The 13862-nt window shown below is 30.0% G+C and overlaps 1 protein-coding gene across 1 annotated transcript; it reads left to right on the top strand.

Moving 5' to 3' along the window:
* The first annotated feature begins 2340 nt into the window (after positions 1-2340).
* LOC122505889 (DNA ligase 1-like) lies at positions 2341-11818 on the top strand. Its single transcript, XM_043617758.1, has 3 exons — positions 2341-2387; positions 10109-10544; positions 10655-11818. The coding sequence occupies exons 1-3, from the start codon at positions 2341-2343 to the stop codon at positions 11816-11818; spliced, it is 1647 nt and encodes a 548-aa protein (XP_043473693.1).
* Positions 11819-13862: the final 2044 nt, after the last annotated feature.

The raw sequence follows: 13862 nt of genomic DNA, 5'->3' as shown, positions 1-13862 counted from the left end.
CAGACAATATCGGGAACAGTGTTACCTCTCATTGTTTATTTTGATGATTTTGAGATTAGTAACCCGCTTGGAACTCATCAGAGTGTTCATAAAATTGGAGCTCTAAATTTCACAATAGCTTGCATTCCAGACGAATTTGCAAGTTGTTTAGAAAATATATTTCTTGATCAATTACACAACGCACAAGATTATGATCAATCAAATTATGAGCAGATTTTTTGGAAATTAATCGAACACCTGATAGAATTAGAAACAATAGGAATATTGATCAATGTAAACGGAGTACAAATAAATATTAAATTCGCGATTATCATTTTGTCAGGAGACAATTTAAGTCTAAACAGAGGTTTAGGGTACTATTCGAGTTTTAATGATAATTTCAATTGTCGAACATGCATACCTGACAAAGAAGAACGTCAAAATCTTATTGTCGAGGATCCTAAACTTATATGGACTCAAGAAAATAATGATTCTGATTCTAAATAAAAAGAGAGAGGAATAGGCGAGGACTGAACTATTAATAAACTGCTTAGTTTTTACGTAGTGCAAAATATTGATTTTGATCCGGACCACAATCTTGCATTGGGAATTCTTCAAAGTGAAATTGCAATTATTTTGTGCTATCTTCTTAATCAAAAGTCAAGTGTTATAACTTTATAAATTTTAAATTATGAAATTTGCTTCTTTGATTGCAATTTAAAACCGCATCCCAATGTTCCACATTCTATTAAAATAGAATGGAAAAAGTGAACAAATTATGTACACTAACTTCGAAATATTGCAATTTTTATGCAAAAAATTGAATAGGGTAAGTGAGAGTAAGTTCGGCCACCTAATGTTATTTTTCTTAAATACACAAAAAATCGTTAGTGTTGAAGCAACTAAAGTAAATTAAAACCATTCTATAAATTTAAATTGTCGCGCCAAAAACATACCGCATATTAAAAACTCTTACGTGATTTGCAATAAAATCCGTAAATGATTGGTTCACGTAGTGAGGACAAAAATGGCGGTTTCTTGTTTATAACTGTAGGAGACATGACTTGTCTTTTTAAAGTATTGTGTGCATAATAAATAATATTTCTTTCAACACAATATTTATATTGAAAGTTATGCCTCTAAATTTCATCTTTTGACATCAAATTGAAAGAAAGCGTTGTTAATTAGTTAATATTTGTAATGATCGAGTATCGATGTAAAATTAGAAAGACGAGAATAACCGATTCTAAATGCTTATGTCTGATTTTATGCGAGTAGAATATTTAATAATTTCTCTTATTTTAATATTTTTTTAAAATAAAAGTATCTACATACCTAATAGCATCTTTTTGTGTTTGCAGTTTATAAGACTGTTATATACCCATAAATATTATTGTTATCAATCGATGTTCTACGAGATTGGTTCAAGATAAATCCGTTTAAGTAGGTATGTACTGTTTTTTATTGAATAATATATAATTTATTGAATAATATTAAATACATTACATAATTAAGAATAACTTTTACAATTTTTAAGGAGTGGTCCACTCAAGCTTACACTTTTTTCATTTCTTAAAAATTAGCTATTTTTTAAAAGTCAATTTTTTTTCCAAATAAAAAAAATCAAAGTTATTATGGTATAAACACTTATCTAGGGATCTAAACTAAAGCTTGGAATAGAAACCACCGATTAATTTGCTTTCATAATGAATTTTTTAGAATAAAAGCTTAGGCGGTCCACTCAAGGTGATATTTCTCTATTTAGGTAAATTTGTATGCAGGACAACTGTTGAAAAATCAATTTTGACAGTTAATTTAGTTTTTTGTTGGTAATATCGCTATATTTCCGTAAAGTATAGGGTTCAAGCTTTAATTTAACTCATATGACAAGTCTATAGCACGTCGGATTTACCCAGTAGAAATTTTCAAAAACTACTAAAAAATGTTTTTGGGTATTTTACCCCCAATTTTCTCAAAATCCTGACGTGATGGGAGGTTTTAGTTAAATGTTAATTCAGATTTAGCGCAAAAAAAGCTACGGTAAATGACTTCTCGATCTCAGACAACAAAAATTTTTATTTTTTGCAGGCTTCTGAAATTATATATATACAGTAAGAAAAGCTATCCGTCAGTCATAGGAAAGTATGGGAATCGCATAAGTCTGTCTCACTCCCACTCATGGGATATGACTAACGTGGTAGGTTTTCATACTGTATATATATATATATATGGGACGTTTCACGTCAAACGGCCCAAAGCTGTGCCCAAAATTGTATGCAATGAAAATACAAGTTATGCACATGAAAATACTCGTCATAACATCCCCTTTCAATTGCAAAGTGGCATAATTGAAAATTCAAAATGGCGTCCTTGCTACATCAATTAGAAGAGGCTAAACTCGAAAATAAGTAAATATATTTATTAATTACCTTTAAAAAACGATGCATAAATATTCGGTCAAAATATATTTTAATGTTTTTGGGGTCGCTGATTACGAATCTGAAGTCAGATTTTAAAAATTCAAAATGGCGGATCCAATATGGCGGACGAATTTAAAAAAATTTCTTGACTTCGCTTGAAACTTTTTACTCGGGGGGTTTTGAGGTCGCTGATTACGAATCTGAAGTCAGATTTTAAAAATTTAAAATGGCGGATCCAATATGGCGGACGAATTTAAAAAAATTTATTGAATTTGCTTAAAACTTTTTACTCGGGGGTTTTCAGGGTCGCTGATTACGAATCTGAAGTCCAATTTGCAAAATTAAAAATGTCGAATTCAATATGGCGAACAAATGTTGTGAAAATTCGTTATTTTTGAAAATTTTTTTTTAAAAGATTGATGAATTTTCATAAAAAAAATTTCTTATGGGTTTTCGGTGTTGTTGAGTACGAATATTTTGTCAAATTTTTAAAATTTTAAATTGAGGTCTTATTATGGCAGACGGCTTTTTGAAAATCATATGCAATTCATTTAAAAATTGTTATTTCAGGTGTCTAAAACCCCCGAGTTAGTACATTGCGTAACAAGTGTGAACTAGCGGCTTTTTTGGAACGAACGCTAAGTTTTCGTAACGAGTTTTATTATTATTAATAATAATTAATAAATTGTAACCCTCTAAATTATTTATTGAAATGAATAAAAACAAAACTTAATTCGGTTATATGACACAAAAATATAACCTTAAAAATCGAATAAATATTTAATTACTAACACACGAGACCACCAGGTTAAATGTTAATCAATTAAATAAACTAATAACAATAAATAAATTTTAGGTTACACTGGCGTTGCAAAAAGAAATAAAGAAATTCAAAATTTCATAAATTAAATCAAAATTATTGTTGGGCGCCAGACAGAGTCAAATTACAAAAGGAAATTCATAATAAGCAACGACTTCAAAATTACGCGGCTACTCAAGAAATTAAGCGGTAGAGAGGGGAGGTCGTTAGCGATAAAGACTAAAAAAAATCAATTATCAAAATTCAAAAATTAATTAAATCACAAAATTTACAAAATAATCACAATTTTAATCAAACATTTTTAAATTACAAAATTTTAATACACTAAATCAAATAAAAAAAATGATAATAATTTAAGTATTCATTTGTCACGAAAATTCCAAGATTCCATTCACAAAACCATCAAAAATATAATTGAATTTCACAAAATCAATAAAATCAATATAAATCGGGTCGAAACAATATTTGGAAAAATATATAAAAAAGAAATATTCAGGAATTGATAAATTATCAATTTAGGGAATGGTCAAAACATAAAGAGGGAAATATATCACATAATTGAGAAAATATCACACAATTGTAAAAAAATAATCAATTTAGGGAATGGTTAAAACACAATAGGGGAGAAAATATTTCAATATAGAGAAAATCACAAAATCAATAATTAAAACATAGTAAAAATCAAAAATATTAAAAGAAATAAATAGAAAAGAATTCAGTGAAGTAAATCAATTAAAAAAAATCAAAGATGGACACTAAAATGAATCACATCAATAAAATTAATCAATTTAAACACAAAGAAAATTCTCACTGAATTCTTGAAAAATAAATCAGCTTACCGAAAACAAGAAAACCAATAGCACACACGAAAAAGGGCACACAATTAATTACTGATTAAATCAATTATAATATAATTTAAATTTAATTTTTAATAGACTTTTTTTGAGGCTGTCGACAAACGAATGACTCGAACGGCAAAATTTTCAGCTTCGTGTATTTGTGTTTCTATGGAAACGATCTTCATTTGTCGTCTGCTTTTTCAACGCCGAAAACATTCAGGAACGTAAAAATTGAAATAAGGGCCCCAAATTTGAATTCTTCTCACAAACTTCAATTTGTTTTAATCCAGATGTTGAATGATTATAAATAATTTAATAGACTCTCCTCCATTTTCTTCTAATACGATTTTGATGTAGAAATCACAATACGAAAAACACAACGGGAATAATTCCAAATATTTGTATGTATTTCTTAGCATCAGGTGTGTATGACGATTCGAATGGGCCACCGGCATAGGAGCTTCGCGTATGGGAGACGGAAGACTCAATAAATTCTACCAAGGACTCAATAATTTTCTCAATAATACAATAAATCCATAAATAAACGTAAATTAATCCAAAAATAATATAAAATCGAAATATCCTTGGGCCATGGATCAGAAGAAATTCAAAAATGGTTCATGAGTTGTGATTGGTTGACAGGGAATACAGGTGACATAAGGCGGTAAAATTTGAATTATATCCAGAATCTTGTAAAATAATATTGTCCATTAATTAAACAAATTGCGTCCAATTTATCCATCAATACAGCCAATAATATCCCACGATGACTCAGGAAACAGGAATCGAAAACGGAATTTTTTACAAAAATACAAAATTAGTTTACTTAAAATTAAATATCATACAAAACTCAATCTTGGAATTTCCGTTACAACCTCAAAATTTAACCAATTAAAAATTAAAAAATTGTGACTTGTAAAATTAAATTAAATTTTACAGCGTCACAAAATAAATACAAATACTAAGAGTTTCTAACCTTCTTTTCGTGATCGCTCGTGTGAAAGTTCCGTTTTTATACATTAATGATATTATTTTCATTAATACGTCGAAGTACATGACTCGTTACGCAATAGTAGCGCGAGTTCCAAAATGCCGCTACACGTGTTGTCCACGATACTTTTCATAACAAAATCATAAAAAGGCGTTGACACTGAAAAACTTATTTAATTGAAAAGAATGTTGAGAAACGGCTACATAAGATTCGGAACACAGATCCACTGTCAAGCGTACGCTACTAGTTGATCGCGCGGGGGTGTTCGGGGGGTCTCCCCCAGATGGGGTCCAGGGGCGGAGCACCGATCAGGGAGTTGGAGGGGGCAAAGTCCCCGGACTACAAAAAACCAACTCAAAAGAATAATAACAATTTTCGACATTTCGAATAATCGCATTTTATAATACCCCAAGTCACCGGACACGTTGGGGGCGAAGCCCCCTGAAACCTAGTCATGTACTTCGACGTATTAATAAAAATAATATCATTAATGAATAAAAACGGAATTTTCACACGAGTGATCGCGAAAAGGAGGTTAGAAACTCTTAGTATTTGACAGATGCTGTGTTGCAGCTTTAAGACACGGTAAAAGTAGGTAACTGAACAAAAACATAATCACGCCTCTACTGGACGGAATTGCAACTACTCGAGCGTTACAAAAATACTCGAACAAGCACAAACAAAGTTCGTTTTTGAACTGAACTCTCATTCGCAGTATTTTCGTAACAACGTACTAAAAAGAATCACTTTACGTTGGCCTACTGAAAGACAAATAACGCCATTTTTATGATTGCGTTATTTGAACAAAAATTTCAAGCGAATTCAATAAGTTTGTTTAAATTCGTCCGCCATATTGGATCCGCCATTTTGAATTTTGAAAATCTGACTTCAGATTCGTAACCAGCGACCCCGAAAACCCCCGAGTAAAAAGTTTTAAGCAAATTCAATAAATTTTTTAAAATTCGTCCGCCATATTGGATCCGCCATTTTGAATTTTTAAAATCTGACTTCAGATTCGTAATCAGCGACCCCAAAAACATTAAAATATATTTTGACCCAATATTTATGCATTGTTTTTTAAAAGTAATTAATAAATATATTTACTTATTTTCGAGTTTAGCCTCTTCTAATTGACGTAGCAAGGACGCCATTTTGTAATTTACAATTATGCCACTTTGCAATTGAAAGGGGATGTCATGACGAGTATTTTCATGTGCATAACTTGTATTTTCATTGCATACAATTTTGGGCACAGCTTTGGGCCGTTTGACGTGAAACGTCCCATATATATATTCATATTTATAGCACTTTAACATGTGACAGACGTGTCCAAATTCAAAAAATCAAAAAGTTTCTTGAAGAAGAGACAATTCGGATCCATAATTATCTATAAAATCTTTGTCTAAAAAATGTTTAGTAACGAAAAATCAGCAGTCTTCTGAATCAAAGCTTCCACATTAAAATAATAAATTTTTTAAGTTTCCGACTATCTGTATAAGAGATAATTCGAAAAGAGGATCAGGTACGATTTATCGGTTTGAAAATTTGGAATCTGGAAGTCATTTGGAACAACTTCCCACCAAGTTTGTAGCGTTACATGTTAGAATAACCTGCCCACCTCTCAGGAGACCTGTGAACGCATTAAACCGCAGCTTTCTAGCTGCATTAGTTTTTTCACAATTTCACTTCAAAGTTAGGTACTTTGACAAAAAAATACAACAAAATAAAATTTGACAAACTTTTCTGAAATTACTCAAATTCGCTTGAAACTTGTTTATCGGAGGTTTTCGGGGTCGCTGATTATGAATCCGTTGTTAGTTTTTGAAAATTCAAAATAGCGGATCCAATATGGCGGATGACTTTTTTAAAAATTGATCGGATTCGTTTGAAATTCGTTACTCGGGGTTTTTTGGGGTTGCTGATTACGAATCAAATGTTAGTTTATATAAATTCAAAATGGTGGATCCAATATGGCGGACGAGTTATTTACAAATTATACGGATTTGCTTTTCAGAATTTTTAAATGTATGGTTTTAATACAAATATGTACATGGTCTTTTAAATGAGCAAACATAATATTCATAACTTTATTATTTATTTTACAAATTTACTTTAATGAAGATCACAATAACTGAAAAGACGTGAGACAAAGAAAAACACGATAAAGAACTTAATATTAAGAATTTAAAAGATTATAAACTTAAAAATTCACAAATTTAGATTGATTAAAAACTTTGTTTTTTAAAATTAATTCTGCTTCTTACATATTTTTTTCGTGGATTTACCTTTTGTATCTGATATATCACTTTTTTCTTTTCTTTGTCACGGTAACTAAACTCTTTTCATTTATTTACGCGCAGTAAACATAAGCTAATACTTCAGTATTGACACTAATGACAAAATATTAACTTTGTCCCACTACCGATGGTGTTTATTACATAATAAATTAATAAATGCTTCCTTTGAAGCTACTGCATTTAAAAAAATACTTGGAATACTACAAGAACAAAATAACTATGACATTGGTAAGAACAATTAAACACACAATTAATACAAATAAATACTAATTTAAGGGCCGTTCATAAACTACGTCACACTATTTTGCATAATTTTTCCACCCCCTCCCCTCGTCACAAATTTTACATGCTTTGGCGCCATTTTTTTACAGAACGTCACAAAAATAAATTCCACCCCCCCTCTAAGGCGTGACGTAGTTTATGAACGGCCCCTTACATATGCCCCAGAAACCCATGAATTTTCTAATCATCGACCTAAAAATACCCCTTAAGTATAAATTAATATGTGAATCCAAACATTTTTTGAAACTACGTCTACTACATTTAATCCGACATTTTGAATTTCGGAAAACGAACATAAGATTCTTAATCAGTAACCTCGTTTTCGGTGACAAAGAAATTTTTTAGTTTTACACGAATTCGAACAAATTTTAAATTTCGTCCCCATATTGGAACCGACATTTTGAATTTTGAAAAGCGAACATCGGATTTATAATCAGCGACCCTAAAAACCCCCGAGTAACGATTTTCAAGCGAATCCGATCAATTTTTAAAAAAGTCATCCGCCATATTGGATCCGCCATTTTTAATTTTTAAAAACTAACATCAGATTTATAATCAGCGACCGCAATAACCCCCGAGTAACGAGTTTCAATTCATTAAAACGTTCACAAGTATCAAAATCAACTTGCTAAACTTCAAAGTCGTTTTTCTCGAAATCTTTTTTTCGGATCGTAGGTCCCTTCTAACTGTCCGTGTCACATATTTTGTCCAAAATAGTAATGTAGAGGTAAAATGTTTTACATAACAGTTTATCCATTAGTATAATTTTGAACATATTGAGAAAAAGAAGTACCATGCCTCGCAAAAGGAAAGTTGAAGGTACCGATGATGAACCAAATAATAAAAAAATTAATTTGGATGAGAAAGATAACAAAGATATTATCAATTCATTTAAGGAAATAACGGAAATAATTTCGCAGTATGTATAATAATACTTTATTATATTACATAATTAACATTCCAAGAAATTCAATTATGTGTTAAAATTTTGTTAAATTAAAATCTAAACTTTAGTTATAGGAATATAGAAATAAATAATTTTTTCTCTTAAATTAATATAAAATCTTCCACAAATAATAGATTTCTTGACATTTTAAATTAAATATTTTTAATAACGATGAAATTTGAAGATATTGCTAAATTATTAAATTTACATTTATATTTATGTTAGTTTTATTGTTTTAATAAATCAATTGTAATGTAAACTTAAAAAAATTATATTTCTTTTGCAAATTATTTAATTACCGATCAATGTTGCAAGTATTGTTTTAATATTTGTGTGCGGAACCCGCCATTGCAGTGCGAGTACAACTCGCACTTGTCCAATTTTTTTTTTATTTTTAGTTAAGAAATTAAAGTCAGAAAACAATCTCTCATTTATTCTCTTAAAATTTCACTCTCTTCCTTAAAATATTTAATGCCACGTGTTTAAACTAAAAAAAATTTAAAAAAATTAAAAAAAAATTTTTTTTTGATTTTTTTTCAAAAAGTTTCTTAAATAAATTTTTTGTCGTCAGACTGTAATAATACACTAGGATACCAATTTTCAGCTCATTAGGTCAAATAATGTAAAAGTTAGGAAAAAAAATTTTTTTTTAAAATTTTTTAGTTTTTCCTTGACAACGCTATGGCCATCATTACATATCAAGTTCTCTATATTTTTCCTGTAATATTCGAGTAAAAATACACCAGCATGCAAAATTTCAGCTCTCCATGTCGAATAGTTTAGAAGTTAAGGGGGGGGGGAATGGTCACTTTTTATGCATTTTTGGCCAAAAATCTTGTTATTTCCTTGACAACGCTATGTCCATCACGTCCAATCACATTCGCTATATTTTTCCTGTAATCTACGTGTGAAAATACATATATGTACCAAATTTGAGCTCTTTAGGTCAAATAGTTTAGCCGCTAGGGGGGGGACACGATTTGGCTACGGACAACAGAGTCTCACCAATAGGGTTCCGCCGATACACCGTAGGTGTACGGAACCCTAAAAATTATATTTCTTTTGCAAATTATTTGAAATGATTTTGGAACTATATCAAACACATATTTAATATTTAATTATTTTTAAAATATTGTATTATTATTTATCTCTAGATGAAAAATTCGATGTCGAATAATTAAAAAATCTGAAATAAAAACGTATAAGGCTGGAAAATTATTTTCAATGGATTCAATGGATTTTCAATGGATTGTGAAGAATGTAATCAAAAAAATATTGATGACATTAATTTTTTGAGGTTACTCATAAAAGAAGGAATGCGAATTAATTGGGACGTTTTTAAAAACAGAGTTTTAACATTGCAAAAGTATTTCGAAAATTGCGGTGGTTTTGATTCTTTTTTGATGTTACCGATATGGAAATTGTCAATCCACATTGCCATTCGTTATGTTTACTTACATTTCCTGAAAATAAACGAAATGGAAACAAAAAACTTGCAAACAGTGACGGACAGGAACTGTTTACTATTTTTTAGATGGTTATTCGCATTAAAGCCTCCAATTATGGACAGTATCATGATCCGTATTATTCGAAATTGTATCAGAAGAAACAATTTAGAAATTCACAATTGCATTCAAGAGAATATTTCTAATCATCCATTGGACGGTGTTGATTTTAAAGAATGTTTGCTTTTTGTTCAGACGAGATTAAAAAATGATTACCAAAAGGCCTATGATCTAAATAAAAAACCAGTACCATTGAATTTGGAAATAAATGTGAATCTTGAGAATTTGAATTTAAATGAAAATGAAGAAGTGGAATTAGAGATTGCTAATGCTCCTGTCCCAAACCAGCGAATTAAAAATAAATATCGTCAAAATATAAGATATAGAAAAAGAAAATTAGGACCAAAACACACACGTGGAATATGTCTATTAACATCATCAAGTTCCAATGATGATGATGATGCTGTTCATGTGGATGACGACGATGATGATAAGGATGACCTGAGCCTCGATATTCCTTTAAAAAAACTGAAATCTGCTACAGTTAATAAAAAATTACCAAAAAAAATGTGCAGAAAGAAGGATTAAGGAAAAATGTAAAGAGAAAAATTCCAGTGAAGCAAATTGGGGCGCAAAAATCTTCTATTCATCTTGAGGAAAATTCAAAATCAATTTTGAATAAAGAGAATTCGAGAAAAAAGGAAGATGGTGCAAACACGAGTGTGGTTAAGGTAGCTACTCAACGAGAGCAAGCTGTAGAAAAAATTGTTCCTTCAACATCAAATCAAGCACCTTTGAAAAAAACAACGAAAACGAAGAGGAAGAGGATTAAGATTGATGCATCTCATGTCAAGGATGATGATGATGAGCATAACGATAGTAATGATGATAACGATGATGATGATGTGGATGATGATTACAACATTGATGATGATACTGGTTTGATTTCTAAGAAGAGAAAAAATGAAGAAGAAAGAAGATTTGAAGAAGCAATAAAAAGAGCGAAAAAATATGCTCGTAACGAAAACTCATTCGAAGAGACACCTGTTAACTTACTACCACGTCGGAAGAAACTCTTTAATTTAGATGACTCGGTTACTGAATTCCATACTCAGGAATCGAATGCTGAAAGTGATGATGGCCCCCCATGTTCAAAAAATATAAGTAATATGAAGGAAAAATCAATCGACAAATTAACTTTCAATTTAGAAAATTTTGGTCCGGTCGATGCGAATGTTTCGAATGCTGGTCTTAGGTTAGAAGCTCCTGATAAAACTGTTGATGGCCGCCATTGCACGTTGGTCTTGGATAAAATAAGTGTAAAATCAGTCCATACGTTAAGAAAAAGAGGTGATAATTCGCGTACTAATGCTGCGAATGATTTGAATACAGAAAATGTTACGTCAGAAGCGATTGAAAAAATTGATGGTGGCAGCCAATGCACGTTTGAATCAAAGGAGACAACCGAAAATGTGGAAAATTCGTGCAGTATTGCTACGAATGATTTGAATACAGAAAATGTTACGTCAGAAGCGATTGAAAAAATTGATGGTGGCAGCCAATGCACGTTGGACAAGGATAATATTAGTGTAAAATCAGTCCGTACGTTAAGAAAAAGAGGTGATAATTCGCGTACTAATGCTGCGAATGATTTGAATACAGAAAATGTTACGTCAGAAGCGATTGAAAAATTGATGGTGGCAGCCAATGCACGTTGGACAAGGATAATATTAGTGTAAAATCAGTCCGTACGTTAAGAAAAAGAGGTGATAATTCGCGTACTAATGCTGGTGATTGTAATGTTCCAAATGAAGAAATTGTCATTACCAATGATTCAAGGGAAAATGAAATAATTGACAATAATGAAGAAAGATATAATAATGATAAAAAAAAATGGAAAGATGTACTAATAAAAAAAGAGGAGAGGAATTGGCAAAGAAAAACGAGTTGCTTAGAACCAAAGCGCATAAAGAATTTCTAGGAGAATTAGAATTCAATAATGCAATTCTGAAAGAATTAAATAAATTTGATGATTGAGAAAGAGAAAATCATTTTACCCGAACTTTATTCCAGGAATAATTGATTTGATAAATGAAGAAACATCAAACTATAATGGAAATGAAGAATGCGATGAAAAATGATAAGAATTAGTTTGTAATTATTTGCAAATATTTACTGTCAACAATTTTTATCCATTTCAATGTAATTTTTTTTACAATAAACTTTTTTATTATTTATGAAAAAAAAAAAAAAAATTCGATGAATATTTTTATAAAATGTTGTATAACAGTTTTTAAGCGATTTTAAACAGTTTTAAAAATTTGTCGCCATATTGGATCCGACATTTTAAATTTTCAAACTCTATTTAAAATATGACTTCCGATTTGTATTAAGCGACTCTAAAAACATTTAAAAAATCGTGTAATAGCAATAATAATTATTATTATAATAATATTATATCATTATTTTTTAATAAAGAATACTTTATGTATTAAATTTTATTCTTTACATCAAGAATCAATTAATATATAGATATTTTAATATAACTGGGTTTTCTACAATAAAGCAACATATTAACAATGTTTCATAAATTGTTTTATTTTAATAGTTTTTAATTCATTAATTAAATTTTTATTTCATTATTTGTCGTTTTTTTAACAATAGGTTGGAAATCAATATAAAAACGAGAATACTTACTTTATTTGTATACCTTTCTTTTTCTACGCTGGTATATTTATAATGTAAACAAGAAAAGAATATAAACTTAAAATTTTTAATTCTTGATACAATCTTTAATTTGTTTTATCTACTCTCACTGTATAATTTTTAGCATAGATTTTAAATACCATAGTAACGCAAAACAATACAATGTGTATAACTAAATATGTAAATTAATGACTACTGTCTGGTTTACCCTAACCAAAGTTATCCTGAAATAAATGTTGTGACACTCTAATAGTCATTTATTTATTTAATGTAAAAGGTGCGGGAGAAAAGTTGCAAAAGGATCGAGCGTGTAAAAGAACTGAAGGCAAAAGATCCGAGAGTCGAATATACTATTAAATTTTTGTTTTCTTCAAAGTACAGGATTTGAAGACCGCTTACTATTTGGAGTAATTTTATGTGTCGCACAGTGGGACTTTATGCATTTTTTTTCTCAAAACCTAATATCTCTCGATAGACTGGACCAAAATGAGTGATCCTTTGACCAAAATAAAGCTAAATAAATTCAAAATAATAAAAAATTATAGAGAAGTTTTTTTCTAATTTTCCTGGTCCAGGAAACATTTAAGAATTTAGCAATTTTTTTAAGAAAACGACAAATTGAAGTATGCAGACCACACAAATTTGTGAAACTACAAATTCGTTAATGGTAATCTTCTAAGGTGTCTACATTAAAATACAATGAAACATTAACTTTCAAAATGTCGAATACAATATGGCAGACTAAAATCTCAAAAAATAGTCGTTTTTACAAAACTTTGTTTTCAGATGTTTTTGGGACGTAGAATATAAATATAACATTTAAATTGAGAAATTCAACATGACGGTTCCAATGTCGGACTTAATTACCAAAAAATATTCGATTTTTACCAAACTTAGTTTTTAGATAATTTTTTGGGTAGTAGAATATAAATATAATATTCAAATTTGCGAAAATTCAATATTGTGGACTTAATATTGATATCGGTCACTCTGTGTTAAGTGACTGATACTCAAAGGCGGGGGGAAAGGTTAGAATGAGAACAAAATATTTTCTACGCAAACGTCGTGGTGGCCCTG

The sequence above is a fragment of the Leptopilina heterotoma genome, unplaced genomic scaffold (genome assembly GCF_015476425.1).
Source record: "Leptopilina heterotoma isolate Lh14 unplaced genomic scaffold, ASM1547642v1 Lhet_38, whole genome shotgun sequence".
In the NCBI taxonomy this organism is placed as follows: Eukaryota; Metazoa; Arthropoda; class Insecta; order Hymenoptera; family Figitidae; genus Leptopilina; species Leptopilina heterotoma.
Note: the sequence above shows the minus strand (reverse complement) of the source record. Positions and strands in the feature narration are given on the sequence as shown.